The sequence below is a fragment of the Euleptes europaea genome, chromosome 8 (genome assembly GCF_029931775.1).
Source record: "Euleptes europaea isolate rEulEur1 chromosome 8, rEulEur1.hap1, whole genome shotgun sequence".
NCBI classification, from domain to species: Eukaryota; Metazoa; Chordata; class Lepidosauria; order Squamata; family Sphaerodactylidae; genus Euleptes; species Euleptes europaea.
The window spans coordinates 30,791,603-30,806,228 of record NC_079319.1 but is presented as its reverse complement, the minus strand read 5'-3'; the positions used below and the strand labels follow the sequence as shown (position 1 = coordinate 30,806,228).

At 38.8% G+C, this 14,626-nt stretch overlaps 1 protein-coding gene across 2 annotated transcripts in view; it reads left to right on the top strand.

The window, feature by feature from the left end:
* The window catches only part of WWP1 (WW domain containing E3 ubiquitin protein ligase 1), a 51,883-nt gene extending 37,257 nt beyond the window's left edge, over positions 1–14,626 (top strand). The window contains exons 16-23 of one of the 2 annotated variants that reach the window (XM_056854873.1): positions 2,203–2,362; positions 8,737–8,870; positions 8,977–9,117; positions 10,094–10,214; positions 10,440–10,544; positions 12,747–12,843; positions 12,972–13,044; positions 14,087–14,626. In XM_056854873.1, the coding sequence (XP_056710851.1) occupies positions 2,203–2,362; positions 8,737–8,870; positions 8,977–9,117; positions 10,094–10,214; positions 10,440–10,544; positions 12,747–12,843; positions 12,972–13,044; positions 14,087–14,186 (931 nt within the window). In that variant the 3' untranslated portion in view covers positions 14,187–14,626. The remainder of the gene's footprint in view (positions 1–2,202; positions 2,363–8,736; positions 8,871–8,976; positions 9,118–10,093; positions 10,215–10,439; positions 10,545–12,746; positions 12,844–12,971; positions 13,045–14,086) is intronic. The other variant, XM_056854872.1, reaches the window with a different exon arrangement.

The window sequence follows — 14,626 nt, the reverse complement described above, 5'->3', positions numbered from 1 at the left end:
ACAGTGGAGTAAAGCACGATTTGAGTACAAATTCTACCTTCAGTTATAAGACCAGAGACGTGAGTTTAAAAACAAGAGAGTCTTTTGTATCTCTGCTTGGAGAGTAGGGGGCGAAGTGAATGGACAGATATGGTTCCTGATTGGCTGAAATTGAGACGGAGGTCCTGGAAATATTTCCAGGTAAGGGGACAGAGGCAAGAGGTGTCTTGGAGGCAGTTTTGGTTACCTAATTGCGATAATGGTGAAGCAGGAGATTGGGTTTGTCCAAATTAGTTCATTGTGGACTGAGAAACTTTTAGTGGATGTGTGTCATTTTTTTAAAAAAATTGGGGTTACGTTCCATGGTGACCAGATCTGAACGCTATATATTGCTGAGTTTTGGTTACCCTGTGCAGCTGTTAATCTTATCACACTCACTGAGAGTGATAAGAGTGAAGTGGAAGAAGGAAATTTATGACAAACCCGTATGAAGGAAAAAAGAAAAAAAATATGGGCATTGGGTTAAAAGGCTGTGAAATGTAAGAGATACAGGCAGTGAGAAATGCAACTGCTGGGCTGGTAGTGACACTTTTAACGAAAATTCAGATGTATACAAGATAAGAATAATGATGAATCAAGCTAGTAGTAACGTAATAATATGTTCCCCGTTGTTTAGTTAAGTGGTTTTTAATCTGTGTAGTGGGTCTTTTGCTGAGGAATCTGTGTGATCCTGTTGGATAGTGAGCTCCCAAAGGCTGTACATTTAAAAGGATGTGTTTCAGAAGTAACATTCATAGCACAATCTATTCCTTCTATACTTAAGAAGCAGGAGGCACTGATAAGTTTCTTCTTGATGGGATTAGTGAGTTAGATTGCCTGTAACAGTTTAATCATGTATATTTGTTAAATATTTTAATAGTTCCACAATTGTCGTTTGCTTTCATAGAGAGAAAGTAGGATGTAAATATTCTAAAGTGATTAATAAATGCCACTGTGTCAGAATTCCAAAGGTGCTTACAGGCTGTCAAAGGTTGGCGACCCCTGGTGTAGAAACTGATTTGTTTGTTCTGTGGCAGAAGAGCATTGTTTACAGATGACTGCATGTACCGTGTTAAAGGATGAGCAAGTGAATGCGCTACTCAGGGTATGGTTGATCATATCATGTCCTTCAGTAGTGTTGCCTGAAGTGATACGGGAACCAAATTGGTATTTCTGTTTCTTGCAGATTGTGGTCCCTGAGCTTGTATGTTTGTCAATGGGCCAGCAACATTGAGTTTTACATAGAAATGTCACAGCTTGTTCCTCTTGCATTTCATGGTCTTTTGCTGTCAGCAGACTGGCATTACGAAACATTTTATTTATTTAAACACTTATATCCTGCCTTTTCCTATGGCTCAACGTGGCTTGATTTTTAAATATTGTTCTCAGCTGTTTTAGAGTGGAGCTAATTTCATCAGATGCCTGAGACTTTGTTTTTATTTATAAGAAATGTCATGGGTCTGAGAGTCCACAAAAGCTGAGGCCACAAGAAATATGTTACTTAAAGAACCTCCAGGCTTCTTTTTTGTGATTGTTGCTACAGAATAATACAGCTACCTCCCTCCCCCTCAAATCTTCCTCCACTGGTGATTCAGCTTTCTTTATTATTGAGTGTATTTAATTATGTAATATTTTAATACATTAATGCTTGCTTTGGTTGCAGCACTACAGAGTAATATGCAGAGATGGGAAATACACATGACTAGCCAGAAGTACTTTGAACATTTTTAATGCATCCAGTCATCTCACCACACATTTCCTATTTTAAAACCCAATTGGCTTTTCAGTGGTCTGATCAGCTGTAGAAAATATTTTCAAAACATTCAGCTAATGCATGTTTTATCCCTGCTTGTGCTATGCAAGATTGTAGCCTATGGTTTAGATGCAGTGAAGGATTTGTGTATATGGGTGGGTGATTTTAGCTTATTCCCCCTTCCCAGTGCAGATCTAGACTTTCTCTTCATCATGTTCCTTGGGTTCCCCTGTTCTTCAGGAGCAACATTTCAAGCATCATTTTTGGCTAAAGGGGGAGGTGGGGAAATCTCACTTCTGCTGACATAAATCCCTTTTGTCAATGGAAATTATTGCTAGATCCAAGCCTATGTATTTCAAGTCCATACAGTTTTATCAGTGCTTGGAGATACCTATGCATTGTATCTTTTATCCTGTTGTAAATTTTTGTAGAGAATGGTTCTTCTTGCTTTCTCATGAAGTATTGAATCCTATGTACTGCCTGTTTGAATATGCTGGAAAGAGCAACTACTGTCTACAGATAAATCCAGCATCAACAATCAATCCTGATCATCTTTCATATTTCTGTTTCATTGGGCGGTTTATTGCCATGGTGAGTGTGATTTTTAAAAATTGATTGTATGTTTTACAGGGGTTTTTTGCTTTAATGTGTGGTATTTTGTACTGGAAGATCTACAGTCCTAGGATTGCTTCACCAAGAATTCAGGAATAGATCTGACTTACTTCACTGACATGAAGGAATTCTGTTTTTCAGTGCTTTGGGCTTTGAGCTTTCTAGGCATGTAAAAAACACACCATGTAACTTGTTCTTGGCATGTATTATTATAATTTGAATATTTTTGAAGTATCATGCACAGAACAGCATTTGAATTCAAAGAGCTATCTCCAAAATAGATGACTAGGTAATAAAATGAAATGGAACATGACAAGTGATAAATATTGGTGTGGAAATCTAACATATTTACTGATGGATAAATATATAGGCATTACTAGGAAAATCTCTTTGGTTCATAATTTTAGATTACAGTTTACAGCTGATGTGCCTTCCATCAGAGGAAAGCACAAGACAGCAGACAGGTACTTGTGCCTGAGGAAAGCTCCATGTTAGTGGAATAGTAGGTCTGAGGCAGCCAGCCCGATGTAAAAAGTTTACAGAAAATACAAGTTCAATATATTTCCTCACCAAAAGAAAAACTCACTAATAGTAAGTATTAGGAAAAAAATGATTGAAAAATAAATAGCAAGAATTATAGTGGCTTTACTGTGATTTTATGAAACTGTTCAGTGTTGGGCTGCCTATCTCAAAAAGAATGAAGAAGAGCTGCATAAGGTTCTGGCTCATTAAAAGAATTACAGGATATGGAGCCTTAAAGGCTTAAAAATATCTTAAGTCTTCTCCCTACTTGATGCCATTTAGTTGCTCAAATAATGGAATAGCCTCCAAGGAGGGAGAAAACAATGTGGGAAGAAGATATTAATTTTAATAAAGATATTTGTAAATCTGCCTTTCTCCTGAGCATTTCAAGGTCCTCAGATTGAAATTGATTTCTCAAAAAATCCCTCAAAAACTAGACTTGGGGTGATTCAAGTGTCAGATATCTTTCTCCCTCATGGGTATCTTGTCAGTAGGTGAGAGATGCTTCAAGCAGTGTCCATCAGGCAACCAGGGGGGAAAGACTTACTCTTTCCCCAGAAAACATTCAATCTTTTGTACATGAGGAAGAGGGGCGTCTCTTCTCTTAGTTCAATTTTCTGATCTCTGTTAAATTCATAGATCATTTTCTAATTTCATCAGCACAGTGGGAGTCCAAACCTTACAAGATATAGAGGAGCCCCAAGACATATCTGCAGGGGAGGTGGGAGGGACTGTGAATGTATATGATCCACTCTTGAAGAACAATAGTTCCGGGTAAGTTTGAGTGGGCACATATGTTCATGCATCACGGGTGGCAAACTCTGTGTCAAGGATAGAAGAACTTCTCTTTATAAGAAAGTCTTAGCACTAGGGTTGTGCATAAAAAATTCGGTAAATTTCGGGTTCGGTTTTTTCAGCCCAATTTTTTCCTGTAAACCCGAAATAAGCAGAATACCCATACCAGTAAATATGGGTATTCGGCCTATTTTCAGGTTTCCCGAAAAATTCGGGCCCATTATAGTCAATGGGGATTTTTTTCCGAAGCTCCTGGGGGGTGTTTTTGGAGGTAGACTCCCCAAATTTGCAGTGTAGCTGCAAGGGACTCTCCTTCGACAGTCACCAAAGTTTGGTGAACTTTGGGACAGGGTGTCCAATTTTATGGGCCTGCAAAATTTTCTGTTGCCCCCATCCTGCAGGCATTTGCAAGCCGAGCTGTCCATCAGGTTCAAAAGTTCAGCGTTGCCAAGGACTGGCGGAAAGAGGCGATTCCAGGCTGGCACCTCAAAGTCTGGGGTCTGCCTTCGTTTCTGGGTCACTGCATGATGCCCATGCAAATGAGCTTCCAAACGGAGGGAAAAGGCTTAAATGCAAGAGAAATAAGGCACAGAAAACATTCCTTCTGGTGGCAAATGACATCCTGTGAGCAGTCCTTTATTGTGGTCATGAAAAATATGATTCCAACAGATGGTCATGGTGTGGGGAAACAGGGTGACCTTCAGTTTCAGAGCAGGTTTTTTTTGGGGGGGGGGTGAGATCGGAGCCAGCCGAAGTCTCGACCACAGGGGCTGTCTGAAGGAGATTGCTCATCCACATGGATAAAGAAATCTCCTTCAGAAGCCTGGTGGTGTCAGCAGCTGTTGAAGCTGGCTCTTTTTATTTGGAGGGTATACCCCTTCTGATGGGACTGGGTGAGCCCCGAATTTTAATGACTCTTCTGCTTGCAGAGTAGTCTTCTGTTGGGTGATATACCTCGAAAGTTGGTCAGACCAAGTTGGCTCTGATTACACAATCCCCATATCAAAAGGGCCCTAACTATGGGGCCCTAACAAAACCAGTAAAGAAAAAGAATAAGGGGAGAAAGCACAGAGCCATGCCTTTGAGTAAAGGCGAATCGCCGAACCTGAAAAGCAGAATATTTGGCTTTTTCGGAATTGCCTATTCGGCTTTGGCTTTATCCCCAGGTTTTGGAGTTTGGTAAACCAGAATCCCGAAATTTACTGAAACGGCTAATTTTGGGTTTATTTTCGGTTCGGGTTTATCGATATGCACAACCCTACTTAGCACCCGTATCGTTACTCCATGTGAAAGTGTCATTTTAAAAGGATAATAAGAATCTGGGCTGAATTGAACCCATTTTCTAACATTTTTCTGTTAGAGAGAGAGACTTGCCATGTTGGAACTTACGCTGTTAGTGTGTACTGGTGTTACAGTTACAATACAGTCTGTGTTGCCTAACAAACCATCATGAAGTGACAGATTAGAGACTGCCACTTCAACTCTTAGAAAAACAAGTTCCTTTGAAAATTTACAATTTAGCACAATAAAATGAATATTCTTGGTGTTCAGCCTAACCAGAACTCAAAATACTTGCAGATTTCTAGGATGTGGAAAGACTTCTTCCCACTTGCCTAGCTCACACTGCCTTTGGAGGATTTGGCACTGAGTTCAGGACAAATTGATGGAAAGACTTGTTTGTTTATTGAAACATTGATACCCTGCCTTTCCTTACCAGACTCCTTTAGGGCTACCATTTAGACAAAGTAGCTTAGATAAGTTCAGATATGTTCAGAAACAGTATTTGTAACAGATACTAGATACAACAGCAGGTGAAAGCTGCCTCCAACATGCTTGGTTACTTAGCATCACAGAAACATCTTGCTGCAGTCTGCTGGATTCAGATTGCTGGACTAGAGTGAAATTTTTGGTCTGACCCTGAAAGGCAGTTCTTTGGTTATTTTCCCCCTCTTTCTTCCTGTGTTTCCAAATATTGAGAGGTAATAGGGGGAAAGCATCATTCCTGTTTGAAAGACACTCAGGAGCTCTTTTGCATGTATGCAAAGGGGCTTTCTGAATTATTATTTAAATTGTGTGTATTAACCAAGAACAGTGCCAAGCACCCAAAGCCAAATCAGAAGTGTTTTTGCATTTATGAGAGCAAGACATTTATTTTTATGAAGAATTGTCTTAGGCATCTCCAGAACTTTATCAAAAGGGCTACCGAAATGATGCTTGGGTTTCACAAATTTCCCTCTTCCAACTCACTTTTTGTTTTCAACAGCTTGTTCCTCGAGAGAGCAAGCAAAAGATAAGTACAGTAGAAACTCTGTTATCTTTCACTTGGTAGCATGCTAGTTGTGGCTGAATGCTCTCAAGGGAGAGTAAATGATGGAGTGGGCTCAGAGTCCCAGTCAGGCTTATGGGCAGGGCACACGGCCAAAATTCTGCTGTTGGGATCTCTTGCTTCCTGCCCCCACAGCTATGCAGTGTGGAGGATGGTCATGGCTAGAATGCACGTCCTGTCTGCTGAAATGGTCAGCTAGTATGTGTGTGGGGTGTAGGACCAGAAGGTGCATTTCAATGTTAGACGGAACTTGGCTCCAATGTCCATCCATACTGCCCATCAGCTGAGCAGTGGGAAGAAATTTAAAGAGCCAGAAACTGTTCACCATTTTAAATCTCTGTGGTGATACACAGCAGTATGATGGTAAAAGGGGGGAGGGCTGGAGGTGCATTTTGGCCATGACTCAAAATTCAGTGGTGGGTGGGGGAGCCTAATCTGAGTACCAAATTGCACTTTTTCTGCTGTCTTGTATGGAAGTGCCTGTCAGGTCCTGACAATTTAGGCCTAAAAGTGGTGCCCTACATTCCAATTGGGAAGCCTTTTTTTTTCTTGAAGAAAATACAATGGGCAGTGGTACAGGAAGCTAATCAATGTTTGAAGCAAGTGTTTCTCCAAACATTAGGGATAAAGTGGGTGTCCTGTTTGCAAAAGTCTCATACTGGACACCTTTGTTTTCTGAAGACAACATGGGGACAGATGTGCAGATTTGCACTGACGACTGAGAATCTGGTTAAAGATTATGAACAGTTTTGATATGCCTCCTGGACCTAGTGGTACCTGGGAAGTCATGGCCTTCTCTTTGGAATGCATATTTACATAAATCCATCTTTACATAAATGATTTGTTCTTTGGGATTCTGTAGGATGAAAGAGCCACAGATAATAGCTTAAAGGAGGAAGTGTCAGAATTGTTCCCTCCTCCAGATCTGATACCAAATGATACAATGTTTTTGATACTGATAAAAAATAACCAATGCCACCTGCTTGGAAATGGGGGAAATAGTTGTCTATCCTGATGAAGAAATAGCATTCTTCAACAGGATGGTATACCAGAGACTAGGAGACATGGCAATGAAATTGCTTTCTCTGGCTTTACTGCTAATAAGGATGAGCCTTGATTCATGCAGGATAAACAGTGAAGAAATAGAAATCACTAGGGTTATGTGGGGTTTACTGAATTGTAGGCTGCTACTGTATTATCATAAATACTTTTGACATGAATTCAGATGGGGTGTAATGATGCTTTATCTTTAATACATACTATGAAAAAGTGGTTTTTCTCTGGATTACTCAGGAGAGGCAAAATACATTTAAAATGTGTGAGAATAAATATTTGATCAGTTTCTTGTGGTGTAAATTTTTGAGGGAGTTTTTCAAGGAACAAGTATTTACTGTAATGTGCTCTACATTGGGATTCTTTTGAAGACAATCTGGAAACTGCAACTGGTTTGGAATGCAGCAGCCCAGTTTATTGACAGAAGCTAGCCAATGGGAACATATCTTACCTACCCTGGCTTCCAGCTTGTTTTGGATTCAGTTCAAAGTGCTAGTTATAACCTTCAAAGCCCTCATGACCTATTATGCACATATTTGAAGGACCTCTTGTCCCTATTCTCCAGTTATGGTCAATATGCCACCTTCTGGGTAACCCCTTGTATAAGGGAGCCCACCTGGCTATTTCCAGAGCCTGTGCCTTTTCTAGCTCCCACTAAGTGGAATGGACGTGAGGTATGGGAGGTGCCATCACTCAAAGTTTTTAGGAGGCACTATAAGGCCATTTTATTTGCCAGGGCTTTTAGTGGATTATAATCTGCGGGCATTTTAAGGGAAGAGTTATTTGGAATTTTATTGTATTTCTTATGTTTTAAATCTGGATTTGTAAGCTGACTTGAGCCATAGGGAAAGGCACAATATCAAGTAGTATGAAATAATGAGCAGGTTCTTTATTAGTATTGCCATAGGTATCTACATTTTTGCCCCTCTTCCTGCAATTATCCTGTGGTTGCATTCAATTATCATCATGGGTATACTGTTTTTGATCACGTTTCCTTATTCATTCCTGTGTTAAGAAATAAGTCAGAAAATGAGGGACATGACCTATAGTAGCAGATTCATACTGAAGAATAAGTTGTGTTCCATTGCTTGTTTCTAGAGTGAGTTTCTGTTAAACTACAGATTTTTTTGACCTTTTTCATTGTGTGGAGTTTCTTCTTCAAATTGGCTCATGAAGCCCTCTGCTGGCTAATATGGTGAATTTATATGTAATCTCTTCCTGAAAAGAGACACCCTCTTTTTCCATTAAAAGTCCCCCCACCCATCTCCTGTGTTATTTTGTTTCTCCTTCATTCATTGTATAATATTCAGCAATTGCTCTGGGAGATATAGAAATTTGTTTGCTGCCTTTTATAGGCTCAACTTCACACTAGACAGTAGAGCCACCTAACAAAGTTCTCTGCTAGTGTAATTTGCATTTGAAGGTATCTTGTGCTGGTAGTAACATGTTTGAGTTTCATGTTACCTAATCCTTGATTTAGTGTGTCCATTTCATCATCTCTAGTTTTCATCATGTTAGTTTTTCAAGGCTTACTGTTTTATGTATGCCTGTTCTGAGACCTTTTAGATCAATTACGTCATTTTATGCCATGAACAAGATACTTGATGCTGGGGTTTTTTTTGTATCTGATACCAAATCGACTTTTTATCCTCAACAGGCATTGTTTCATGGCAAATTCATTGACACTGGTTTTTCCCTGCCATTCTACAAGCGCATGCTAAATAAGAAACTCACAATAAAGGATTTGGAATCTATTGATACTGAATTTTATAATTCCCTAATTTGGATAAGGTTTGTAAAACTTTTCAGATGATCACCATTTTCTCATCACCTCAGTGTAATGATTATATCTGGTTGATGTTTCTTTTTTCCCATTTTTGTTAATTTTTCTTCCTAGGGACAACAACATTGAAGAATGCAATTTAGAAATGTACTTCTGTGTAGACATGGAACTTCTAGGGAAAGTAACCTCGCATGAGCTGAAAGCAGGAGGCTCAAACTTGCTTGTAACTGAAGAGAATAAAGAAGAATATATTGGGTATGGAGACAGTGGAGCTGACATGACAGTGGCAAATGTTTTCATTTTTCTTCATTATTACATATTCTGAAATTTTTCTACATGAATATAATTCTTGATCTTGTCTCATGTGGCGGGAACAGGACAAACTCTGGTTGGTGTTAAAGCAAAAAATTATTAAGGTTGAAATCTGTATATCCCTCAGACCCAAGACATGAGCCATGCTTGAATTTAATATACATGTGAATGGGCATATATAATATACGTTACAGTATACATGCAAATGCATATATATAAAACAAAGGAGCGAGTGGGATGTATAGAGGGTGTACAAATAACATCAAAATGGACTACCTTCTAATATTAGCAAGATCTACTTTCCTACTTTTTAAAAAGAAACTGCTTCCCAGAGAATATATAAAAAAGTACACTTAACCTTTGTGCCATTTTTTCATGCCATTATGCCAAAAGGGCAACTTGTTATTTTTAGATAGTTCTGCTTTTGAGGTGAATTTTCAGAGTTCATTTCTTCAAGGTGCTTTCATTGTGAGAGCTCAGAGATCAGATATACACTAATGCCCATAATTTTGAATAGGGAGGCATCTGAAGATCAAGGTATGGATATGAGGTACATAGGAGAGTTCTAGGTACAGAGTTTTAAAAGTGTCTATAGTTGGTTTTTATACCCCACTTTTCTCTACCGTAAGGAGTCTCAAGGCAGCTTACAATTGCATTCCCTCTCTCCCCCACAACAGGCACCTTGGGAGGTAGGTGGGGCTGAGAGAGTTCTGAGAGAACTGTGACTGACCCAAGGTCACCCAGCAGGTTTCATGTGGAGGAGTGGGGAATCAAACCTTGTTCTCCAGATAAGAGTCCACCACTCTTGAACACTACATCATGCTGGCTGTAATTTATACAGATTTGAAATTAAATAAATAAGATGCAGTTTTTTTTAAATAAGATGCCATTTAGAATTTTAAACATTTACCTGTTTCAGTTTAATGGCAGAGTGGCGGTTTTCACGAGGAGTACGAGAACAAACCAAAGCTTTCCTTGATGGATTTAATGAAGTTGTTCCTCTTCAATGGCTGCAGTATTTTGATGAAAAAGAACTGGAGGTAAGCATTTAGAGTCTTGGAAGTCGGTAACTGGCTGGGCAGGAGCACAGCAAGACCAACTTTACTACATATAATAAAGAATACTAAAAATAAATAATGATGTATTAGTTAAGACAGAAGTAGAAAAGTAGTCAGAACAGAAAGTGTTGTGCAGCAGTTGGTTGGAAAGCAATTTTAGTATCAAAAGCCACTCTTTTCTTGAATCCTGTGATTTTTTTTTTTCAGGTTATGCTCTGTGGCATGCAAGAGGTTGATTTGGCAGACTGGCAGAGGAACACTGTTTACCGTCACTATACAAGAAATAGCAAGCAAATAATATGGTTCTGGCAGGTATGGTTCTTGCGAAAAAGTCAGCAAGTGTCATATCAGATTTTGATAAAATGTTTTTATCTTTGCTGTTTTCCTAGGCTTGCTTCTTGTGGGAACTGTACATGGTTAGAGCAGTTGCTGAACTTTGCAGAGTTCCTTTAAGAGTGTAATGTGTGTTCCCTTTCTTGGCTTTTATTCACTTTTCTTTCCTCATAGCTAAGAGGTCGTTAAGAGCAAAGTAGGGCCCTTCCTCCTGGGATCGTAAAGACATTTCTTGGCACTTCTCGTTAATTCCCAGTTGTCTTCATGTGTATACAGAAAGGCAGTGTTTACATCCAAGACACAAACTGTAGTTTGTAATGTTACCTACAAATCAGAATTCCAAACTAATATAATCCTATTCATTCAGATGTTACAGTAAAACATATCTTGTTTAAACTGTAGTTTGTTCAATAGATTCTGGTTAGTGTACTATATGTAGGTAAAGAATATTCTCCATATACTGCTCTGTAAATTGGAAGCCTCAAGGGATGAGGCAGCACATGCTAAGTTTGAAACCATGGTTTGATGCCAACTGGGTTATTGAAGTCACAACTAACCATGGTTTATCCTGACGTCTGAGTACACCCCTTTCTCCTTCCACTGACAGAGGACTCCTTTGTACCATCCCAGTCCCTTACTTGTCGGAAAGGGCAATAATTTGTACATAAGGTGTAATGACACCCTAGAGTTTGTCACAGAAGTAAAGGCATTTAAACTGTGGGCCGGGTATAGGTGCAATCTTAAGGCTCTTCCAGGCTCATTCACCTAATGGCAAACCAAGATTGCTTGGTTCATTGGAATTCTGCTTGCATAGTTACATAGGTACATCTTAAATAAGAGACCTTATTTTTATTATTTTCTTAACGCTTGTTTCTGGTTCTAGTTAACTTAGGAATATGATAGTAACATAAGAGCTTTCTTGGCTCCGGACCCGGCCTGGTGGAACTCTCTGTCAAATGAGACCTGGGCCCTGTGGTACTTAGCTCAATTCTGCATGGCTAGCAAGATGGAGATGTTCCGCCAGACCTCTGGTTAAGGACAGTGACGGTTATCATCAAAACTGTCCTCCCTTCTCCTGTTGCATCTTGCTCACCCGCCTCCTTCTCCTGACTGAAGGGTTTATTAATGCACTGACTGGCGCCTTGAATCTTGGAACATATAAACGGGGGGTTTTATTAGAGGTTTTATTGATACATTATTATGTATTATAACATATTGTTTTAACTTACAATCAATGTACTGGGGGGTAGCCGACCTAGTTTTAGGTATTAATTTATTGTCGGCATTATCTGCGGCAGTGGGCACTTTACTCATATGGCAGCCATCGTTTTATAATTAAGGGAATGGTTTTAATGGTTTTATGTATTTTATAGTCATATTTTAAGATTTTTAAATGCTGTAACCCACCCTGAGCCTGGTCTTGGCTGGGGGAGGGCAGGCTAGAAGTATGAAAAAAAAATTTCTTTAAAAAAATGAAATGGAATTATGCTTGTATTATGGTTGTGAGTTGCCAAGGCTGGGGAGGGGATGGATAAAAATCTAATAAATAAATATAAATATGAAGTACTGACATCTTGATATACTTACAAAGTGTGGGCTAAACAGGAATTTTTAGCTGATATAAATGTAGGTATAATATATATTAATAGGTCATGCCCACAGATAGCAGTATGAAGTGTCATAAAGTCATTAAAATATTTGAAGTCATTAGGTCTAGAGTAGTTTTTGGCAGCTTTTCATGTTGATGCTAGTATTCTTGTATCAGCCACCCCTCCTTTCTGTTGATCAGCATAAATAAAAGTCTGGAAAAGTGAATGAGGAGGAAAGGCCTGTGGAAAAGGTTTATTGTTCCTGATAAGCCTCTAGTATAAGATCTTTCACAGTTCTCAAAACATCCATTATTGCAATTACACGAATACATCAATTTAGAATGACGTGTAGTTATTATATGCGTGCAGTTATTATATATGTGCATTCTAACACCACCAAAACTTTAGACGATTGGGGGCAAAATATGCGAAGCATAACTTTTAATAGAATTAGCTTCTGTTTATAGCTGGATAGACAAGGCTAATTCTTACTAGCTTACTAAAGTAGTGAAATATACTCTTGTATTTTTGATTAGCTTACTAAAGTTTAGCTTATTACGGTAGTGAAATATACTCGTGTATTTTTGTTTAGTTCATAAAAGAAGCTGACAATGAAGTTCGTATGCGACTGCTACAGTTCGTCACTGGTACTTGCCGATTACCACTGGGAGGATTTGCAGAGCTTATGGGTAAGTTTATCAGTGTAATTTATACTATAATAGTTAATCCTTATAAGCGTACATTTTTCCCATTAGAAGAAGTGATATTAAGACCCAACATGATTATTACTACAAATACTTGAATCTTTGTTGTTCAGGAAGTAACGGTCCTCAGAAATTCTGCATTGAAAAGGTTGGCAAGGAGACGTGGCTACCAAGAAGCCATACATGGTGAGTCCTTCATAACAACTGTATGAGAGCTAGTTCTTTGGTTTCCATATTTGTTTTACCATTCTTTGTTCTCTAGAAGCCTAATGCTGCTTTACTTTTAGCCACTGAAGTTAGTGTCTGCTGTTCATTTATGAGATAAGTGGCTGCACTGCACTTGGTTGGGTGGGGAGGCAGTACCCCTCCACTCCCGGTAACATATGTCTGGGCACAGATTTTGCCCACACAGTCTTTATTGCAGTTGGTAAGTTTTGTACAGTTCATTTTTGCAGAAGAAATACAGCCTATTGTTGGATCTTCAGTAATACTTAAGGAAGAAGTGTAAGTAATAGTTGCCATTCTCATTCACAGTTGTGAGATATCACAATTGAATTGGCTAAAATTGGCTAAATTATCTGCATCCTTCTGTTTACTTGAGACAGTTGGCTGAGAAATTAATGTGAGTGCAATATTTCTCTGTGCTATTTACATTTGCCATTATTCATAACAAAAGAAAATGTCCTAATTGGGTGAAAGCAAATGCAGTCTCTTGGTTCCTTTTAATTTTGTTTCCTGGAACAGCTTTCTTAGGGGGGGGGGAAATTCTGGTGTTACAAAACATATTGAGGATAGTGTCAGTTGTTGTATGACATTAGAAGCATAGCAGGAAACCTTGGGTAGCTTCAATCCACATCCTGTGTGTGACAGTGGGAAAATGTAAGCCTGGTTCAGGCTTTAAAAATCTTCCCATGCAGCCTTGGGGCTGAATCCCAGAGCAGAAAATTATGTATAAGCTGCTGTGTCTTCACAGCCAACACACCAAAAGGAACTGTTATCACTGTGGATGCACAAATCTGATATTCACATGTGGTAGTAACCCCAGGGTTACAATTTCAATTTTTCAGAGGTTATGGTTGTGTCTTCCTCAGTTTTTTTCAATCTGGAAAGCAGTACTGGCATTAGTTATTTTATTGCTGCAAGTAAAGTGTGGTTATTTAAGAAATCTATAGAAAATGTTTGAAATACATAGACACGGTCTGATTCTTTTCTCTCTGTCTCTCCTTAGTTTTAATCGTTTAGATCTGCCACCCTATAAAAGCTATGAACAGCTAAAAGAGAAGCTGCTTTTTGCAATTGAAGAGACAGAAGGATTTGGACAAGAATAAAAAGCAAATTCTATTCAAAGTGAAGTTATTCTTTAACAGACAGGCCGGAGCAACTAAATTGCACAGCTAGTTGGTATATAAGCTGTTTCTTCTGTACAGTGATTTTTTTGAACTCTCAAAAGTTCTCTGTTCTTCCACAAAGATATGCAAAACAGTTCAACTTTCTCTACTTTATTTATTTTCCCCTCAGAGACTGGCCAGAATAAAATTGAAACAGAAAGACTTTATTTAAAATGTGTGTATATATATAAATACACATCAATGAGCTCTAGTTTTATAGAGCTTTGAAACTTGCATCACAGCCATTCGGAAGAGTCAGGAAGTTCTTGGCTTTATACAGAAAAATGTCCAGACGGCTCTGTGTTCTCACTTATGCAACATCTCCAAGATTATTTCTATTGCATGGCTGTTATAAAGGTGTTAAAGGCTTAGGCCAAATG